Below are 23,183 nucleotides of genomic sequence, written 5' to 3'. Positions count from 1 at the left end.
GACATGGTTAACACAGATAAGCAGTGTCCCGTAAATTTGATGTGTTTTTAAAGAAATAAATGTGAACGCAGCAGGACACGGTGACAGAGCGAGAGCGACAGGACACTGGGGTGTGCGACAGATAAATAGAGACTGATAGTCAAACAAGAAAGGCAGGTGGAGCGCTGTAGTTTGGACACATGTGAATTCAGTGACACTGACAGCACTAGACGGCTGCTGACTGAACCGAGGAAGACCTTATACCAACACTGTCACACGATCCCACCACATATGCCACATACACAAACGCATACAGTACATACATACACGTGCAATAGAGTCTTTATGCAAAACCAACTGCTCTGAAGACATCGCCATAGTAATTTTACACAATGAATCCTGCTGATGACCACAATAACATCATTCACTTAGGACAGCATTACACTCCATTGGACTGTGGACAGCAGCTGTTCTTATTTTGCTGTGTTAGTCTGTTACATTAGCACATACATGAACATCCACACAGAGCCATGGCAAAATATTACACTTTAAATTTTTTGCTAAAATCTAAAGGAAAGCATCTGTTAAACATTACTGTCTGAAAATTTACTAGGATTGCAAATGGATTCACCTGCAAAAAATATGTGTATTTTATAAACACATACTGTTTGAAGTGTGCATTGTGCATTTACACACCTTCAACGTCTACAGTATATGTTAAAGAACTAAAATACTAAATCTGGAACAAATAACAATAAGCTGGTTTGGCAATAAAAATCCAGAATCATCATCAGATATTAAGCAAAGCAAAAAAATCTCAATAATTTATACATTTATCAATCTTACATAATATGATGTATGGTTTGGACATGGTGGCACTGAGAAAAAGACAGGAGGCAGACCTGAAGACAATATTAGAAATGAGTATATATGAGAGGGACAGCTTAGGCTGAGCAGTTTGAAGACAATTTAAAGCACAGGTGTCGAACTCCAGGCCTTGAGATCATTTGGGACACATACAGAGCAGGGATAGTGGATATATTGAGTAAAGCATGTTGTCGGTTGAGACGTCAGAAAGGAGGAAAAGACGACTGAAGGAAAGGTTGATGGATGTAATGCAGGAGGACATGCAGGAGGTTGGTGTGCAAAGGGTTCATGTGTTGGTATAAGAAAGGGGAAAGGGTGAGACGGAAGAAGAGGATATTCACTAATCACTTGGTTGGCCTATCATTGTAGAGGCACATGCACGCATATCAAACAAGCCAGACATTATACACAGAATGTTTTTCCATTCTTCTCATGGCTGCAGTGCTTAATAGCATTTAAGTGGTTGATGAGTAATAAACAGACCAGTGCTGGAGCCAATCAGCATAATTATCTCCTCACGTCTCCATATGCTGTGGAGACGCAAGACTGTAAAACATCAATTAAAGTACATCTAAAGCTGAATTAGTTCCAGGGGAATTGATAATGTTCCTGCTTTCTTGTCTATTAAACAATATATCACAACTCATCAGTGAACTCAGAAGGGCAGTTTTTAAGAATGTAAAGCATCTTGTGATTTACAAACGGTAAAGTTTGGTATATTGAAGGTTGGTATATTTTCCTGGTTAGGATAGACTCGAGTTTTAAAATGACCCAACTGATGGAGTTAGTAAGGAGCTTTCATTCAACCTGCCTGAATTTTATGGCACACAGCTGCAGACAGGTCAAGGGTCAAGTGGTTCATAATGTCATCAAGTAGCAAATGGGGAAACAAATGTTCGTCCGACAATATGGTCATCGGGAATCAATAGTACTGTTGCATGCGTGTCCATCTGTTGTGTGCATTAGCAGTAAAGGTGCCAGCTATGCTAAATATCACTAATATTGAAGGCTTTCATTTAAAAATGCTTTGTGTGCTTTATGATCCCAAACATATTTTGTATTATACCTTTATGTAGCTTAGATTAATATAACAGTTATTATTTATTATTGTAATTTGCACCACTTTCTTACAATGTCAGTCTTACTTTCGCTGTTTTTTTAACCAACTACATTTGTACTTTTTTTGCTTTTGATCATTGCTGTATATATCTCCATAGTATAAGGCTCTTACCAGGTGCCTGTGGCACTTTAACTCAACTGATGTTTATTGTAGAGTGTACTATTTTTATACTTTATACTTTATAATGCTGCGGTAACACAACAATTTCCCTTGTAGGATCAATAAAGTATCTATCTATCTATCTATCTATCTATCTATCTATCTATCTATCTATCTATCTATCTATCTATCTATCTATCTATCTATCTATCTATCTATCTATCTGTCTATGAGCACTGAAACAAGTTTTGCTTCCTGTAGGCAAAATTCCTGTCAAGTCAAACAAGGGGCATCCAATTATCCCTGTCTAACATACGTCAAATAATGGAAGACAATAGCAAACAAAATCCCAAGACTTTGTTCTTAGCATAAACATGGTTTAATCCAAAGTTCAGATAAAGTTTATACAGAACTTCAGAAGCCTGATTTAGACAGCTCGGGTAGGTGTCACCCAAAGTTTGAGTCTTTTTAGTGCAACATTCCCTCTTTATGTCACTTAGTCTTTACAGTAACTAAGTGCAGAAACAGTAGGCAGGGGAAAGTCGAATTTAATACCATGAGCTTCCAATAAAACCTGAAATGTATTGGATTTTATCCCCCATCTGTTCTCATGGAAGCATCTTTGCAAAGGATCTGTCAAAGTCCTGCATACACAGAAGTAACGATTAACACAAGCAAAGTTTATTGAAGAAAGATGAAACAGTGTGAATCCATAGTTTAAACCATAGCTTGACAGACTAAATTAGTTCTCGATAACTCTATAATCCTAATAATCAGCTTAGGTAATGGGATTTTAACTACAAAAAGAGAAAGCCATTTGTCAAGTCAATAGCAAAAGGGATACACTAGACTGTTTGTCTTAAAACTACTAACGACAAGCTGTTTTACATTATGAGGTGATGCCACATTATCACGTAACTAAAATGCAAAAGGAACCCTGGAGTTGCAGCAGCTATATGTTTATCTCACAGCACAGCCACAACATTAACTGTCTTTATATATTTATTAATTTTTATATGTGAGTCGGTGTATGTAAGTGTGCCACCCTTCAATCAGGCAGTGAAATGAAGAGTGTGCAAAAAGTAAAGTCAACTATCATTTCTGGACAACCACAAAACAGCTGTTCAAGACGTATGTGCAGTTTCCATGGCAACCACATAGGACCTGATAGAAAAAGAGTAAGCACGATGGAGAGAGAGAGAAAGATGAGAGAGAAATCTAAATTAGCTATAGATTGACAGGTGGACATGAATAGAGGATTATGACCTTGATAACTATCAGATTCCTAAAAGCCAAACCTGTGACATCTTACTGGCCTTCTTCCTCTTCCATGGAAAAAAATACTTCACAGCTACATCCCTACAGTAAGATATTATGAAGCTACAGCCAATACATAAAACTGTACAAGAAGTTAATCAGTAGCTCTCTTAAAAATCCATGCTATCATTTAGATATTAACTCATGCTTGTGTTCAGCACCTGAATAGAGCCCTCCAGGACCTTTTGCCTACACAGTAAATTGCAAAGTATGTGCAATTCACTGTTAAAAAAGCAGTTCTCCACTCAGGAAAATTAGATTTATATATTGTTGAACTGGAACTGCTTGAAATAGACACAATGCCTCACACTGACTGTTGTGCAGATACAGTACAAGGTTGGATGTACTTTTCTCATGCCTCTCTTTTCAATTCTCTGGCTCTTCTTTCTCTTGCTGCACCGTGACATTCTATGAATTTGATCAAATCTCTGTAATGTGTGCTCCATAATATGCCACTTACAGCAGCATTGCCAATTTTCTTCGTATGGCAACCAGACACATTCTTCTCATGTAAACTATCATTCCTTGGCAGCCCTATATGAGATTACGTTCAAATCCCTTACTCTTATAAATGCGTCTGTCTCTTGGGTCCTTATCACAGAGTCATGATCACAAACGGGGGACCGTCTCACCTCACTGCCCCATGTTTTTGAAATGAGTTTTTCATTCCTCCTTTGTTTCATTCATGATGGAAAAACACAAGTGTAGAGTTTTCAAATAGATAATGAGTCTTGTATGATGGAACAGGGTACCACTGCCTACTTATCCCGAGAAAAGGCCATGTAATGGAATTCAGCTTCTGTAACCATGTAATAAATGCCACCGAAGGGGGGCAATGCACGCTCACAGTATTTGGAGTATTTAATAGACAAAACCCCTCAATAAATGTTGACTTGCAACTTTGTTTAAGTTGCAATCCTGAAGTGAAAGAAACACATTACTCTAAAAGACAACTCTCAGACAAATGTCTGACCCAAATCAAGGAACTGCAGCTCCAGTGTTCTTTTTCAGTCTAGTATTGGTTAGGCTGGTGCATATTTTATTTCTCTTTCTTTTTTCTACAATGAAGCACTGGAATTCTCCTCGTAAAATCATGCCTGCAGACTGAAAAGAAAAATTGAAATTGCTTATTTGTGACAGTAAAGGGAAAGTGGGACCGCAAATTGAATGTGAATGCATTTTAATCCATTTTTACAGCCGGCCATTTTAGGGGAAACTGTCATTATGTGTACTTCTCTTCCTTTGTGTAATTTTAATTAAAATACTCAAACATAGAAAAAAAAAACATCTAAATTAAACTCAACCTTCAAACCGAGCGCAACTCTGTAAGAAATGACTTCATAACATTCACATCGTTTGCTCATTTTACCTGTCTGGATGAACCTCTGTAAGGACACTCATGACTCATCAAATGAAGTATACATTTAATATTAGAAGGTCAGAGAAGTATGAATTCCAGTGTAAAGTTTCATCGCAATATGACAAAAGTTGTCATTAAAGCACATTTGTAAGGGATGGCAGAAAAAGGGCTTCCTTTTCTATCAGCTCGTGGGCCTAGGCCCTGTTCTGTCAAAAACATGACAGATGTCTGACACCCTTTTAATCCCAGCATGGTGCAGTGAGGGAGATATCAACTGATGTTCCCTAACATCCCTCACATATTTACTTATTTTTCTTCCTCTATGGTTTAAGTTTCACCATCTGGGGGAGATTATATATAGATGGAAGGCTAACAGAAGACAGCTAAATGTCTGAAAACTTCCCATAAGACTACACTACACATCACAGTGACTTCAGCTGTGGTCCAGCACACCCGGCGCACAGTATCTAATGATAACAGATGGATATAGTTATGTTTATGGATATAACAGAGAATTCCTTCGAGTTAAAATGTATTTCGCGGGCAGTGTCAAGTGGATTCCTTAAACTTTGTATTGAAGCTTTGTTTCACTGATATACACTGTACATACTACACATGGTGTTTAGTACTTTAGGTGTGATAGGTTTCTAAGGAGTGCTCCAAAACACTCCACATGACTGGAAACTTTTATTACCTCCACTTTCCTGACTTCCTCACTGTGGAGAAGTGATTGCACTATGAGTCCCTGTGCTGTGCCTGCAGGATGGATCTATACACATTGATCAATAATGAAAGATGGCCATTCAGACACACTTCACACAGTAATTACACTTCCATATAGTGCACACTGAACAGACACACAGCACAAGCACAGGGGAAACACGCTCGCCCACTGGTGCAGAGACCGATCCAAATAACAATATTTCTGACTTGAGTTGGAGTCCCCACTGAGGGGACTGTGAATGCATACGGTTGCATAATACAGGTAATCTTTACTGCCAGCAGGAGAAAAGTAGGTTTGACCCGAGGTCTGCGGCAGCTAAAAAGTCCAGGATACAAGAGAGACTAAAGGATCATGAGGCTATGAAAGTCTTAAATGACAATCCATTAAACAGTACTGGTCTAAAGAATGGATGTTCTAAAGCAGAGCTGCAGGCTTCACACATACACATGCATGCAAAACAACAATAATCATTAGAAAACAACAAATCGTTCTAACACAACAAAGTACTGGTGATTTTCTATGTAAGATCTGATATATGAATGAAAAGAATGGGGTGCACACTGCAACACTGGAGCTCATGAGATTTTGGGTTTTAAAGAAAGTGCTTCAAAGAAAGATGCAGATACAGTCCACAGGTGTCTTAAGATGAGTTTTTGAATGGTACCAATCAAAAAGGGGTACCAAAAACCTCTTAAGATTTGATAACCAAAGTTGGAGAAACCAGCACAAAATGTCATTAAATAGCATTTTTGGAAAGTTAAGACATGGTAAATATTAGTAGTAGGTTCCATGGTTACGAGAGCAACAGCTTCACACTCTGATGATTGCTTAAAAAAAAAAAGCAATTTCACCAATTTCACCAAATGTCAAAATACAAGCGAGCCAGATGTTTGCATATGACAGATAAACCTGTGAACGAAGATGACGTGCAGTGTTCTCAGATCTACAGCTAGAGCTGTGTGCCCGTGGTATATTTAACCTTAACCCAACGATATCCTTCATAATCCAAAAGCATCTTTGCTGCTGTTATCCAGTTTCATCCATTTTCCAATTTTCCCAATTTTCCCTTTTCTCAGCGTGTTCGCCCTTCCCTCTTCTACGCTGCCGTGTCAGCAGACAAAGTTTCACAGTTTCTTAAAGAACTATGAGTCACCTAAACATCTTTAATTATTTTTCAATAATCATCACCGTCTGGAGCAGACGGCGCTGATAATGACAAATTAAGTTGAGATATTTAAATGTATTCAAGATAACAGACATGTTAGAGATACAAGTGCCTATCAGCTAAAAAGTTGGCCTGTTTTTGTGCCTTATTTGCTGTTGCAATGTAACATAGTATATCACTTCAGCTTACTCTAGAAGGGATCCATGAAATGATAGCTTAACTGTAATGCTGAAAGCATAAAATAATTAAAATATTGGCTTTTTTTGGCAGTCATACAGTATATGATCTACTGCTTAAATGGTGACAGTGTTTAAACCCCAACAACAGCTTTTTGGAAATCAGCCAGGCATGATACACGTAGCTATAGTTCCAGTATAGAGCATGAAACTGATGTGCAGCACACAGAGTTCATAGCTATTGCTAATTTCTAACCCTAAGTTTAAGTTTGCCAGTGCCAAATATGTTCCCACATTACTCTGGGGACAGTCCTGGCCTGAAGCAAATCCTATCGCTCTTTATAAAAAAGGCTAAGATGAGCAGAGATAGTGAGAAAAACTTATCACTTCGAGCACCAGCACCACTGAAGAATACTAAAGAAGAGGCATTGTCAAGATATACAGTACTGAGTGCTGATGGATCCAACTTCCAAGTGTTAACTCTAAGTGGTTTGGACTGATCCTTACACAGAGGCAGAGGCAGAGGCAGACACTGACCCAAAAGAACCTTAAGAACATAAAAAGAACAGCTGATGAATCTTTAAGGCAGTATTTTTCTTCAAAGAAAAAAGAAATGAAGTGTTCCCTTATCTACAGATGCCTCTGCATGAATCTACTATTTTGTTTCATTTGGAGCCAGTTCTTGTTTTGAGCACCAAATGGTCACAAAGGCCTCACATAGCAAGACAAACGGCGGCCTGGTACCACTTGAGCACCATGGTGGAGCTTAGGTGATTAGGCAGAGGAGTATGCAATCCATGCCAAGCCAGTGAACCCTGTTTTCAGGTTGGCTTTTGCAGTGGCACACCAGCTGCTCCCACAGACCCCAGCTGAATCTTACTGGCAGCCAGGGAGCAGAGATTAACACAGTGACCTGCAAAGTCTGCCGGAAGGACTGACAGAGATATGCTCAGACAGCTGTGTCAGTGACTGGCAAGTGACTGTCATAAACGAAAAGAAAAATGGTAAGGTTGGACAAAAAGATGTGCCTTTTGGAGTAAAATGTGAAAACCCTTTAAATTTCAAGAGGCTTTTTTTGTGACAGAATGATGTCAGCATCAGAAGTTAGTGTGTTTTTATTGTCTGAGGAAAGCTTGCAGACTCCTTTTTCTCTGGCTGGTAACAGATAAATAAACACACACACAGACGGGAACAAAGAAACATTCTCAGACACAGAAACAGACACAGGAGGGCAGACAACGGCGCTTTTCGCCAACATCAGTAAAATCACACAGTCATTCTAAAGCCACAAGAAAGATTTTTAACCATTTTTAAATGCTTTGATGGACTATTAACTATCAGCCAATCAAACAGCCGTATCACATGTTCTTTCTTTATCTGTTGAAGAACACTCTTATGTCATCTAGCTCTCTGTCAGTGTCACTGAACAGCAGATGCAGGTGGGATTTTTTTTCATCACTTTGCTCTCCAAATCAGGTATTGCCATCTCTGCCACCCTCTTGTCACCCTCATGTTAACCAGAAGCAGACACGCCCACTCGCAGAAAAACCCGAACACGCACCTTCTTTGTCATTATGATGAACGATGGCATCCTGTATAATATCGGCGGGCCTGAAGCGGACGTGGTGCTTCTTGCGGTGCATGGGCAGGGCTCGAACCTTGACACCACCTTGTTGGCGCTGAAGGCTCTTTTCTCTCTCATAGTACGCCCTTATTTGTTCACAGCGCATCCTCCTGACCAGCCTCTGGCGCTGGCCAATGGGAAGAGACTCCAGCAGACACTGGTCTATCTCCATGTTCTGACGAAAGACGTTACATAGCTGGAAGCAACCTAGAGACAAAGAGAGAAAGCCAGAAACAGCAAAATAACATTAGCGATGTTTTATCTCAAAAAAATTATGTTGCATCATTTGTCATTTATTTACATAAGATTTGTTTTTATTCAAGCTCTGAATGCAAGCTGTCCATGCTTCAGTGAGGATGACAATCTGGAGAATGACTGAAAACACTATCCCGCTAAAGATGTCCTGTTGGTGCCGGTGTGGGCCCACTGTGGACGGACCCAGACACCCCACACAAAAGAGCAAAATTGCTACGGTGCCCATGATAGTTTACACAGTAAATGAGAGAATGCTCTCTGATTAAACACAGAAACTAATTTACCTAAAGATGCAGCTGTGCATGTCATTTATTTTAAGTCTTGTTCCTGACAAGCAGAGATTTGCGTGGATACTCTGAATCTTCCAGATTTATTATTAGGGCTGTGGTCTCAGGGTCGACTTGTTGATTTTTTTGGATGATATGCAAACAAGCCTTGATCAGAAAATAGCCGGTGTTACTCAGATAAGGAGACAACACTTTATCAAAAGCAGTCGAGGATTTATCACCCACACGGCTTCACAGCTTTGTACTTGGCCAGCTCGGCAGAGACTGCTAGGTCAAACTTATGCAATGTTTACATTTGTTCAGCTTTAGCTGAGAGTGTACGCTGACTCAATCATATCATGTCAAAGAAGCACTCTGTGTGGGTGCGTTTTCGGCCAAAATGTCAAGTATAAACCTTTTCACAGTTCAACAATCAGCAAGACACATCGCTGAAAAGTATGAATATATCATCAGTGTGCACCAGAACTGTCATTTTTCAACTGTCATATTTTCACCTTGATTTGTTCTAATAATCTTTTTTTCCTTTTTTTTGACACGTTCTTCCGGCCACAGCTGTACAAACTCCAGCGTCTATCAGTAGCAGCTGCTACACAGACCAAGCTGTCTCCCTCATTGGAAGGGAAAGTGATATCACAGGGGGAATAGCAGAATTTATTATTGCTTTATTGCTTGTTTCCTCAGCAGTTCTTATGCTGAATCACCGGCTGATGTAGTTCTATTTTTGGATAACAAATGAATACGGGCAGGTGCTCAGTGATCGGATCTGGCCTGTGATCTTATTTTCAGTCTAACATAATGAGGTTAAAAAGATGTAATGCGGTAGCATTGGGTCATAGTGGAGGATATCTTTATGTAATAACTGTAAATATTCACAGCAACAAAACAGTGTCAGCTGAGTTCTTCAGCTTTCTTCACCAAGAAACTGAACCAAAAGAAATATTGTGCCTCATATTAAATATGTGTATTTTGGTCTTAGCTCACTTTGCTACTAAATCATTTGGGAGAAATCATCAACACCCCAGCGAGAGGAAAACTAAACCACAAACACACCCTTTAAAAAGTAATGAGGATGAATGGAGATTCAAAATATTTCACTTCCAAACATCACGGATGTTCTCTTATGAATTTTACTTGTTCAGAATAAATTTGAAGAAAGTTATTATCCAGAATGCCTTACATTTAAAAAAGTAGTTAGCACACTGAGATCTTATTTATTTATTTATTAAACATGTCTCAGATAATAAGAAGCATCCATGTCCTCAGGTGTGTTGAAGTGGTAATGTGTGCTTTAAATATCAGCTTTTTATAGCAATAGCAATTTTATTTATATAGCACATTTTATTATGTATAAACTCAATGTGCTTAACAAAGGAGATAAAAACATAAAAAAAAATCTGTGTAGCTTTGCCTTAAGGCACAAAAGCAAAAATAAAATATAAGAAACAAATAAAGAGCTCCTTTTTATGCTTATTTATAATTCACTGAGGACAATAATTCTAGAAAATATGCTGCACTCCATACGCCAAACAATTACTGCAGAGTAAGTGTGATTATTTTGTTTACTACAGCTCTAGACACTTTGCACATAAAAGAACAAATTCTTTGCTGATTTTAAATTAAAAAAAAAAGTATTCTGAAATTGTTGAACAATTTTCCCACTCGCTTTTTCACAAAGTGGTAAAAGCCTCCCATCGTTACTTCTGAAACTATCAGCCTCTCTGGGATGCTCTTTCTTTTTATAGCCAATCATTTTACTAATTAGTCTAATTTCTTTTATTTGTTTTCATTACACGACCTTTCCAGTCTTCCTGCCCCGACCTTTGTGTTGCGGGCATTCAATGACTACATGATTTTCTCAGGTAATTTTCAGTTAGTTAACAGTTTTAATAATTTGTGAATAATGGCATCCTGACTTACGCTGTTAAAAACATTTTTTTAAACCAAGCTGCATCCTTTTGTGTTTATGTCAGCATTTTGCCCAGTTGTGTGCAGGCAGTCATTTAGCATCCTGGCTGTGAAGGATATTTGCTCATTGTTTAGCCCTGGGGTGGGTTGTGCGAGACGCCACAATATTTTATGTGCTGTTTTTTTTTCTGTCCTAACAGAGTGTATCAATTCTCCTGACTGTGCATAATCTATCTGCCTCTCAGTGGAACGTAGCCAAACAGATCTCATCACAAGGCAGCTGCTAAACTTATTCTGGTCTGCTTGGGTGATGTAAAGTAGCGTGACTCTACAGCAGGTGGGCCAAGCCCCGGAAGACCAAAAGAGCTCATGTAGAAATAAAAAACAAAACAAAAGATGCCAACACTTTTAGGAATAATAATATGTTACAAAGTAAGTTAAAGTGCAAACAGAAGACGAACTGTCATGACAGCACTGATAATATGACAAATTCAGGTCATAGTCAGCCCAGAGGACAAGCAAAACATGAAGACAAGATAGTCTTCACACAGACAATGACTCACTAACTTATGTCTCTTTGGGCATGTTATATCTCACTCCTTACATTTCTCAAACTGCTCTTCTTTTATTGTGCTTGTCTTTTTTTCTTCTTTGCCCACTTTTGATTTAGTTCTCCCTTACTTTGAGTATTTTTGTCTGTTCACTGATCTAGCGCTCTTTCTCTCCGTCATCTGTCTGCTTCTCTTTTAGGGTGACTGAGCACACATCAGTGTTTTCAGCAGGTGAAAAGTAGTGTCAGCAGGGCACTTTTGTAGCACTGCATGTTTTCCAACACCTTCTGTTTCTTTGTCACAACTTTATCAGGTCTTAAATATCTTATTTTTCCAGAGCTCCAGACTGTGACTGGTCACACTTTACCGTCAGAGGAAATAACAGTATCAGACACACGTTATTATTTTATTTCTCTCCCAGGGTGTTTTCTGTCTGTTTCTTACTTTGTATCTGTGATGTTAGTTTTTCATTGTTTTTACACATTAGAGAGTGTTGCAAGTTATCTCATATAAGTGGAATATGCATAAGAGCTATGCACATTTGTCCCCCAGTCCAGCACTTGCACTACCACCTGAGAATCTTTTTGGCACTAGAGCCACCTTTCTGAGACTTTAAACTGGGGCTTTTCTTTCAACAGTGAAAAGCAACCTAACAATAAAAGAAGTCCTTAACTGTCGAGGGGTGTAAGTACACTGTTGTTACTTTTTACAGTATACCAGCAGCTCTCATTCGAAGGGGCCGAGGTGTTCGGACTCGATTTTTATCAGGCAGAAACAAAGACGTCCTAGCAGACCAAAAGATGCTTCTGTGTGCTTTTTTTGTTTGTTTTTGTTTGATATACATCTACACATTCATTTAAACACCTGCCCCGAACCCGGTTGGTCTCTCACACACACACACACACACACACACACACACACTTCCTTCACAATACATCAGTGCCATCTGCTCTGGACAGACATGTAAAAAAAGCGTTCTTTTGTATTCAAGTTCCAGACGGGAGTGGTGGGTGGGGGTCATTATTATACTGCTCATGCCAGGTGCTTCAACTGTATTTTATTTTGGGAACTTGGCTAACGGTTGAAACACAGAAACACACTCAACCTACTGCTTTTTCTAATAATATACGACAATGTGTCTCCACAGTCTTGCATTCTCAGTCCCACAGTTATCGCCTCATTTTTTCTCCTGTTCTTATATGCACACGCGACAAATTAAAGGAAAAACCATCATAAATTGTTTTAATAAGGTGTTGGGTCACCACATGCCTACAGAGTAGCATAATTGCAACATGACATTAATTCAGTGAGTCTCTATATCTCTTATGTGGGGAATTAAACACCACTCTGCCAAAGGATATCCCCTCACATGATGGTCGTTCATCTAAAGTCTCACATAGATCTTCAATTTGGCTGAGAGGTATTGGCTGTGAAGACAGTATGTGATTCATATTAATTTTATACTTATTAAACCAATCAGTGACCCTTCATGACCTACGGAAGGGGGAGGCATTATAATCTTGAAAGAGACCACTACCATCAGGAAAGAAATGCTTCATGTTAGGTTAAAGGGGATCAATTTGAGCAATCTTGCATTGATTTATAGTGACCCTACCCAGGAAAGATACATGTGAATCTTAACGGTGTCATCAAAATACCTCCTACGACATATCAGAGGATGACCTTGCTGTAGGCGTTCGAGGATTAAGGGTTTTTTCCTTTAATTTGACACTGGTGTGTATTCCATCGCATCTATTTCATTCACTGCAGAGTTGAAGATAAAACAGAAGAAGAAAAAGATGAAACAGACCATCAAGACCAAACACGTGCAGTGCATCACACCTGCACATACACACGTGCATACGTCAGAATACTTTTCAGTCCAAACTCAGAAGAAGTGGCATGTTATTTCCTTGATTACAACAATTAATCATCTTTACGTAAATGCAGCAACAGTCACATATAGATCATACTGATATTTTGTTCAAATATTCAACTTTTTAATATCCCCCCCCCCAAAAAAAATAAAAATAATATTGATTATCGTTTTCTGAGCAGCTGACTGTTTCTTGCCTCAGTCTCTGTCCTCACTGTTCCTACTGTGTGTTCTTTGGTCAGCCTGGTTGTATCCTTCACACTCTTTGTCACCCCAATACATCATCTATTAGGCATACATTCAAGGCTACAGTCACACAAATCCATAAACTCCCAGTCCATGACAGACAACAAATAAGATGACATATTAGGGCAGACAGCCCACACATGAACTGTAGGTGTACAAAGCATGTAAGATAGATGGGTATAAAAAATAGGCTAAAAACGAGGAGAGTATATCACTAGAAACTGAACATTTTAGTTCAGCTTCTAGTGAGGTGCACAGGAAACTTCACTTTCCACATAAAATGCTGTGCACATCACATCACCTTTTAATAACCTGCAGTTTATTTTCAAATATTAGGACATAACGTCTGCACTAAGTGGTCAAAATAGCAAGACACACTGACTCTTGCTACTATGTGATGAATGGTTGTGGACAAATACACCAGACCAGGAAAGGACTAATCGGAAATGGGTCTGAATGAATCTGGGATATGGATTAAGTGGATATACAGAGAGAGAGAGAGAGAGAGACGGGGAAAGAAAGCATGAGCTTTCTTCTTCTGCCATCCCATCTCCAAGCTATCAGTTATTGATTAAATGTAGAGCATCCCATGCAGGCTCCAGCAGGCTTCGGCTAATAACACAAACAGCATTGCAGGAGCTTGTAAATTGCAAAATACTACACATACACAGTTACATGCACACAAACTCACATTTATGGTGTCTGCAAGCTGCAGACACCATAAATATGCAGGATATGTAGGAGAGGGGATGTGGATGGATTAAGGGGTGAGGTGGTTCCTCAGAGTGAAGGAGAGACTTTGACAGCCTGCATCACCTCTCTCATAGCACTCAATTATCTTTCCTCCTATATTCTCCCTTTTTCCGGTTTTCCTTGCTGTTGCCTCTCAAATATCTGCATCTATCACTCAAAATTTGGCCATATTCCTTATGTCACTCCTTCCATCCCTTTCCCAATAATGCCATCCCCTCCCTCTCTCCCGTGCTCCTCTATCTGTCTTTCTCTCCTTGAAACCACTTTCTCTCTGTGAGTCTGTTAGTGTGATGTGAATATGCCAGACACTCGTGGGATCTGCATCTTTGTGGCTCTACTTCAGCTTTCTTTCCTTCGTTTTGCTGCTACCTGCCGCATTCACCGGTCAACTTCACACATCTGCAGCAGCTCTCTGCAGCAAGCTCACACACCCACTTACTGCACGAACACACACACACACACGGGGGACACAAATACCCATTTGAAGTTTAGACCACACCGCTGCTGCGTCTGCAGCAAATGACCAGAATTCTTAAGCATGTGAACTCATACAGTATGGCAGCCTGAACATACAGTAAGTGCTAATGCAACAGACACACACCCATGACTGACAAGTACTTGCATGCATAAATATAGAACTGCTGAATGGCTACTTACAACATTTGATGAAATGGTAGTGAGACATTTTCTGAGCAAGTCAGACAGTCCAACAGTCAGGTAGGAAGGAAGGCAGGTATGCGGGGGAGTCAGTGAGTGAGGAAGGCAGGCAGATAGTAGGCAGCTACAGGTTCCAGAAAAACTAACTAAAGCAGAGCTCATAACCGGCACGATACATTATTAATCTGGCTCACTGCATGCTATCCAAACTCTGTTCCCCTGTCTGCATTATTCACCACCACCAGTAGCAGCTCCGGTTGCAGCTCATGCAGCATCTACATGCATACGGTTCCTCTCTCGCTTTCACACACACTCTCACACACACACACACACAGACATGCACTCTCTCGGTCACCCCTTCAGTAACACGGAGCTGCGGCTGTTTCTAGCTCTTCTCGCCTACAGCCGGATAACCGCTGCACAGCGTCTTCCCAGCCATAGCCAACACACGTGCTCCACTGTCGTCACTGACTGGCAGCCGGCTCAGCCCACCTCCTGTTCAACACACCCCCAATGACGCAATGCTCTTCGCCTCCTTACACACCCCTCTCCTGGTTTTCCACACACACACACATATGCAGTGACTCATACAGATGCACACTTCTTTGGACTATCCTCTACCTTCTCAGCCCAAAAAAAAAGGCGGCAAGAAAGGATTCATTGAGCTACCCTATATTATAGATATAACGCAGAGAGAGCGAGACAGACAGATTGTGAGGAGGGCTGTTTGATTAAACTGAAGAATTGCAGACACAGCAGGGGGAGCAAGAGAAAGAAAAATAAGCAAGAGGCAAAAAGAGAGGGGAGTGTTAAATTTGATAGGACAGCTAAAGACAGAGAGAGAAAGACAGGCGAAGCTGCTGCAGTGCGGCTTTTGGTGTGGTGACAGGTTAAGTGTTCATCAGCGGTCTTAAACTAGCCTCAAATTTATTACGGATAAAGATAGTTTACAGAACGTTGGAGCTTGAGCGCAGTACGTTTAGACGCCACTATAATGCACTTATCATGCAGCAACACACCACAGCGCATGGTGCAATATGAACTATGTGTGTCTGTAGGGCGATCTCTATGATTTTGTCCTCTAAGGCTGATTTGCATTTACTAAGCTTTGTGTTAAAAAGGGATTTGTGCAGGATGGGAATGTGAGCAAGAAGGAGGAAGAAGAGACAGCGAGAACAAGAACAGAGAGAAGCTGAAACACACTTAAAAAATGGATAATAGTAGTAGAGGTTAACAGGGTGTGCAGTGTGTGAATCAATCTGGATTGCGAGACACGTTTTAGAAATCTGTGGCGTGGCGCTTACACATCTACAGCCTGAATAGCACGCTGATTTTCCTGTGTGAGATTTTGAGGCACAATCGCTGTCAAATACAGGCGAGCAGAGATGGGATTAAAGCACGTGAGAAGCAGGTGAGGTTCACTCTGCGTTGGTGGCGAACAGAGAGGAGTAACAGAGCAAACTTGAAAGAGACTGGGGGAAAAGAAAAGACACACTGGGAGTGAGATTTGTGTGTATGTGTGTCAGACTGGATACTTGAGTAATTCCTGTCATAGGAAATCAGGTCAAAGCAACTGCTCGCTGCATCGTATGCAAAGTACAGCCTGAGCAACTACTACAACAACTACCGGAGTAAAATCAGGTGCCTGTGTTCGAGTGTGTGCAAAAACTGCACTATGCAGAGTAATTAAATCGTACTGCTACATGTGTTTGCACACAAACACGGAGACAACAGACAAATTCACATCTTTACTGCACTTGCAAGCCGAGTAGAAAAGTGTTTTTGGGATAACACAATGACTATCCCATTATCACTTTTGAAATGGAGATCGCACAGCAGCACATTCTGACAGGGTATTGTCATGCGTTCCCATCTAAATGTCTTTAAGCATTAATGGCGCATGTTATCTGCGCCTGCAGTAATAGAGACTTAAGATGCCGTATCAGAAAGTGGTGGCTTGCTGGAAAACTGAAACATGAGGTACTGTAAAGCACAGTTTCAAAGTGAGACATCACGCTAGAAGGCAAGTCAAATGATATCTGCGGCAACAGAGACAGGACAATAAATTGGTGACACGTAATGATAATTTCTATCTCTCTGCAGCCACAAGTAAGCAGCGAGACAGAGTGAAGAAAAGAGATAAAAACAACAGATGTAAGGACTCCATTGTATATAACAGCCATCTAAATCTCTGTCAAAAGAAAGCACGGCTGCAGTCACTTGTGTAACTATCCACAATCTGTTTTCTCGGCATTATCTATCTATGTCTTTATTGTTTCAAAGTCACTCACACTGTAGCACATGCTGTTTCTGGTAGAGACTGAGGCTCTCTTCTTCTGTGCAGCACTGACAGGTTTTCACTAAGGCAGCGTTTGATGCACAGATCATAAATTTCACTCACTTTGACACAGCGGTCACTCTGCCATCATCACCCTCAGGTGTCAATCAATGCTGCAACTGTGTTATCACCATGAATTTTGTGCTTGACACCCTAGAGAGTGTGCACATTTGTTCTGACATGTGATCTCTTCAACTGAGTTCAGTAGTGAAGGATCCAAGGTGCAGGCAATGTTCCTAATTAAGGCAAAGCCAAAGGCACTTAACACTGGGGAGTGTGAGATATTACATATTAAAGGAGGCTTTGAATTAAGTATTTCTCATTTCTATTTGATAGATTTATTTGTGTAAATCCATTCCAGCTACTTACAATCCCATATATTGTATCATGCTATCAACAAAAGGTGCTCAAGTAAACATACACCAAACATAATTTGCTACTTCATGTATTTTTTTAAATTATTTGTTTAACAGCTGCAATCATATTGTTTTTGTCTGTTTTGTTGATTTTTTTCACTGCACCAAATGTTATTATCATATTGCTAATCTGTCCTGTTTTTCTTACAGGGGTATCGTTTTTAATTTATGGTAATTGTGCTACTGACAGTACTTCATTTGGGATTCAATTTAAAATCCTCAATATTAGGTTTGGTCATAATTGTTCATGACAATTGGTCGAGCCCATTGCCGACTTGTGCTGTGAGGGCATGAAAAATAATTAACTTGCAAAGCACAATTGATGAATACTGGAACAAGATTCTTCCTTTAGGTTGTGGAGAACTACAGTGGGGACACTGATTGAGACTCTCATTGGTAATGACTAGTCCCATGGAGACCTGGTATTGTATGGTGTCCAAGACATTTTTGAGCTAAGAAGCTAGCTCAATCCACACTAGACAAGCTAGCTGCTAACTTGGTGTGCATCCCAATCACTTAATAATATCTGTTAACCCCATCCGTTCATTCAGAAGCTTCAAGGTGTTATTCATCTAGTTCCCAGAGACTGGTTGGTGACCCCATGGTAAGCACTGGTCAATAGGGAAAAATATGTTTATCGTCTGAGAATTTGTTTGCTGTTGCTAGGTATATCTAGTTGTTGAAAAGTCTGGACTGCTAACCTCCCTACTGCTTTGCTTGCTAACAGACTGCAGTCGCCCACTTACTAAATAACTACAGAGAGGTAGCGAAACTTGAGAAAGTGTGTCACAAACTGGAATCTGAGAATTTCTACCTTTAAATGTAGAGCAGCCTTACCGCTAAAGCCAACATGTTTCAATAGGTGCAACTTTTCCTTTGAAAGTGAACATGCTCTTTTTCCCGTAACCGTTTTTTTCAAGTTTCACTTCCATTCAGTTGGAAAGTGTTTGTGGACAAGTTGGCCTCTTCCCAGCAAACTACAGGTGACTGGAGCATTCTGCTAGTGGCCAAAGCAATCACAAAGAAGTTTTTGGTGCACTACCCTCTCTGTGACTGATTTTACTCAGCATCACCCAGCAACTTCCAGTAACTTCTGGCCAGCCAATCTGGGAGTACACATTTTTCACATTTTTCCCCAGTGAACGAATGTTGCCAGGGTTTACCATCTGGTGCCTCAGTCTATCATGTTTGTCTGGTCTAACACAAAAATAATCCCAAGTATATGAGTTTATTTTATTATTTTTTTGCAGCAAGGTCATTCATGCATGTGCATGCATGGGGGAGTGGGTGGCACTGCACATATATCAAAAAACTGCAACTGTCTGTTGTTGATGGTGGCCAGTAGACAATTTTTAACATACTGCCCAAGCTTTCTATATTTCTCTCTCTATTCTGTGTCTATTCTTACAATCTGTTGTCAGAGTTATTTTGATCATATTTTTATGCACATTTTTTTCTGCAGGTTTTTTGGTAAGATTAGTATTAGTATCCGTCTTGGTGTTGACAGAGTACATACTAAGTAACACTCAAATGTAATCAGAAAGGTCAACGTATACTCATTGGCAATGCAAACAGCTACATACATCATTTAGATGGTGAAACACCTGTCCTATTTACCTTCTCAAGAGTATTTCATCTAAAGTCTACGCGGTTCAGACAAACTGGCCTCCTGCATGGCGCAGCACTCACGCTGGTTTTTTTGAGCTGCTACTAAAGCAATGAGAGACATATGGGTATAGATCTATGCCTACTGTTGTCAAACATGATCAAACCATTAAATACTTTACCCCATGTTTTGCTTTTAAAATAATATTTTAAAATATATTAATAACAAGAAGATTAAACAGCACTGAGAAATTTTCTAAATTTCCTCAAACAATATTTTTGTTACTTTTTGGCAAGATTACAGACCAATACACTAATACAATTGACAAATTACTTATTTCCTAAGCCACACAAATTATGTGTTAAATCTTTTTGAATCACCTTCTAAACAGAATAATTGTGCAATCTGATCATTACACAGTAGCAGCTCAAGCCAGGTTTAAATTAAATAGCAGGCTATCTAATATTCTTAATACCAGTTAATAACATAGCATCAATGTTAGTTAATTCTAAGGTGGATTGCTGCCTGCAGGGGGAAGATTTAAGCATTTCTCTGCACGATGCTGCAGATCACAGAGAAACTACCTATAAATGCAGAAAAGAGGTCAAACAGCATTATCCTCTCTCATTTATCCTTTTACTGGTCTTACTAAAGCACCACTTTGTTTCATTTGATAGTTTGTTACTATGCATAAGTGACATAAAAGGTTGCCTCAATTATTTCAAGGACATTGCAGCCTGTCGCAGTGCATTAGTGGAAAACAAATTGAATATACAATGATGAACAGAGGTCGAACAGATGAAGGTAAAATGGTATCAGTCCCAGTACCAGTCAGCTATGCCAGGGTGACTCAATAACAGACAGGTGTTAACAAGCCATGCTGAGCCTGTGAGCTTTAGCAGCTCCCAGGCACTGACCTAACAGTCACAACTGCAGAATTGCATGTTCTTATAAATCAGATTTATGGGCTTCAGACATGGCAGGCAATTTCATCTTTGACCCATTCATTTTTAAACTAACAAGCACAAACAAAATAATACCTGTTGTGTTCAGTTTACTGGCTCACACTACGCTGAATCTTGTTTTCTGAATTTTTTTGCTGGAGTATTTCATGAACACACAGGTAAACGATGCAAAATAACAAACCTTTTGATTTTCACCTGGTAGTGACTAATCAGCTGGTTTTGTGTAAAAGAGCAACTTATTTTTTGCCAGAAAGAAAAAAAATCATGGATGAAACAGTTTTGAAAATGGAAACAATTTTTTGTAAAAAAAAAAAAAAAAAAAAAGCAATTTTTTTCTTCAAAGGAAGGCACATAAAAATGCTTTGCTTTGCTGTCAACACTAAAATTCAGGCATTTTCTGAGTGATTATATGAATCAAAGCATTACAGCCATTAAATAAAATGTTTATAGTAATATTCAAACCCATATGACGACTTGTTTGTTTCAAGTGTTTGTTTCAAAGATCTGAAACAGTCGCCCACCAGTGTGACAAGACCTGCAATCTGCTTTGGAGCTCCCTGCCAATCACGTGTGTCATTCTCATTAATTTATTATTCAGCTACAGTTGTGTCGTGAATGTAGGCAGTTATAAAGACAAACACGATCTGTTTGGGAGTTCAGTCAGCTCGATACGCCCTCAAATATGGTAAAATGCTCCCCACTTTGAAAGTGTAACTCTCGCGCCTTAGATGAAGTCCAAAGAAACTGACAATCAAGACAAAAGAAAATCCTGATTAAGTGGTTGATCAAGATTCATGCAGCTATTTTATTTTTTGACGTTGAGGCATAGATTGACTGCACTAAAGTGGCAGCCGTGTAAACAGGATTGTTTGTAATTTCACAGTTTAAGAGTCAACAAATGACAAAAGACTGCAGTAATCACTTCAGCATCATCTAGTCCGTTGATTGCTGAAACACTGATACAGTTCATTATCACTGCTGGCCAGAAGAAGAAAGAAAGAAAGGAGAGAGAAACATGAGAATGGCGAGGAAAAAAACTGTCAGAGTGAGGAGGGTTTGAAAGACAAATTACATAAATTAGTACATGACAAAGGCAGAGACAGATGAGAGCTATAACAATTAATAACTTATGAGTTAGATTCTCTCCTCTCGTGCAGGCTTCGCTTTCTGCCTGTAATTATGAGTCTCTCTCTAAATCCCTCCCTTTCCCTCCTCTCCTCCACTACACAATCCCTAAAACTGGAAGGGAGTCCAGTTCTCGCTCTGACTTTGTTTATCCTCCCAGCGCCAAGCAGCTGGCACAACAAACAAACGCGGGTACACAAAGCTTCGGCGAAAGACAATCAATAACCAGACAAATAAAAGAAAAGTACAAGCAAACATGTGAACAGCTCCAAGTCAAGCAGCACTTAGTGAAGAAACAGCATCCTACTCTCACCTGTTCTCATTCTGCCCCATCTGAATGAGTGACTACTGCCTGACACACAACACTGTGTGAGTGACTCACAGTGACTCACGCACAGTTGGCTCCATCTACTAATCTACATCACCGTTCAGCTTCATGTTATCATGCTACAAACAGCTGTTTAAATTCAAGTACTAATGTTCCATAAGATGCCTGCTGTGTATCTGAGCGAATGTGCACAAACACACACACGCACACTGCGCATGCACAACAACGCTCGACCAGCTGTTTTTTGGCAATGATATAAAGGGGGTAGGGCTACACACACAAACCTCATAGATATATATTAACGCACTGGCCGATGCTACTGTACATGCGTCATGTGACTACTTTAAGTAAACAAACACATTTTACAAAACAGACTTTTACTGAAAAAGTGACAGGCTGTCACTTTGCGATGCAATCAGATTAAAGGAAAGGAGTCCATTTCTAAAACGAGCGCACCTTTTGTTCACTCCAGTTGAAGTCTTTTATAATTATATCATAATTTCATGTTACGTAACTGACTTTAAACTGACAGCAGGAGTGTAGAGGTGAAAAAAGGAGATGGAAAAAGACAGCTGTAACTCCAATGAAATACAGGGAATAATAACGTGGATACTATCGTGTCGCAATAGCAACAGGAAAATAGATTAAAAATAGGACAGCAACCTTCTTTTATATAAGAAAACTCAACGGTTGCCTGATTGCATCAAACATTTTTGGTATTGGTGACCGATTACAGGTAGTTGCGTTGACCAGCTGGTCACCCAGAGGTTGAACATGCGACATCCACAAACTCTGAGCGATCACACAGGTCAGCTGTTGGAAGCCGATCTGTCTCTGTAACTTGGCCTGACTGCGATCACTCAAGGTTTGCAAATAATTGCTGTCTAATTTCTAAAACCAGACCGGTTTCCAGCATGTTCCAGCCAGTCTGAGTCAGCCTTTTTGTTGAGGTTTTTCTGTATGGACTCTGAATGTATATATTTCATGTTTAATGTGAATGTCTAATTAATATAAATTTCAGTGTATGTAAATAGCAAGAGATTTGCAATTTCATGAAAGTTAAATGCCATTATTATTGCACACAGATTGCATGTAACTCATCCCTAACTGGTACCACAGCTTGTCGTTTTATTGCGGCTGACTGTGAGCGGTCACAGATCTTCCAAGCAAACATTTCAGAGGCAGCAAGTTCACGGCTCACAGCTTCAATAAGTTGTGTCTTGCTGCATTCTCCAACCACTGTTTCACCTAGTGTGATTGCACTATTAACAACCACAGCATAATTATAGTCTGGAAGCTTCACCAGTTTAATGCAAATCTAATCGAGTTACTTCTTGAACCATTTCCATGTTTGTTAACAAATTTTGCATTTCACTCTACTCTTGCAAAACAGCTGAAATGGAAGCTGTAATTCTACCATAAAAGTAATGAGAAGAAACCTGTG

At 39.7% G+C, this 23,183-nt stretch overlaps 1 protein-coding gene across 7 annotated transcripts in view; it reads right to left on the bottom strand.

Moving 5' to 3' along the window:
* Window positions 1-23,183, bottom strand: part of myo16 (myosin XVI) — a 100,398-nt gene that overhangs the window by 66,490 nt on the left and 10,725 nt on the right. For 3 of the 7 annotated variants that reach the window (XM_019353363.2, XM_019353362.2, XM_019353360.2), the window contains exon 2: window positions 8,369-8,638. In XM_019353363.2, the coding sequence (XP_019208908.1) occupies window positions 8,369-8,603 (235 nt within the window). In that variant the 5' untranslated portion in view covers window positions 8,604-8,638. The other 4 variants (XR_002058787.2, XM_019353361.2, XM_013276209.3 and 1 more) reach the window with 4 other exon arrangements.

Source organism: Oreochromis niloticus, linkage group LG16 (genome assembly GCF_001858045.2).
Source record: "Oreochromis niloticus isolate F11D_XX linkage group LG16, O_niloticus_UMD_NMBU, whole genome shotgun sequence".
NCBI classification, from domain to species: domain Eukaryota; kingdom Metazoa; phylum Chordata; class Actinopteri; order Cichliformes; family Cichlidae; genus Oreochromis; species Oreochromis niloticus.
The sequence above is the reverse complement of the archived record's forward strand: the minus strand, read 5'-3'. Positions and strand labels throughout refer to the sequence as shown.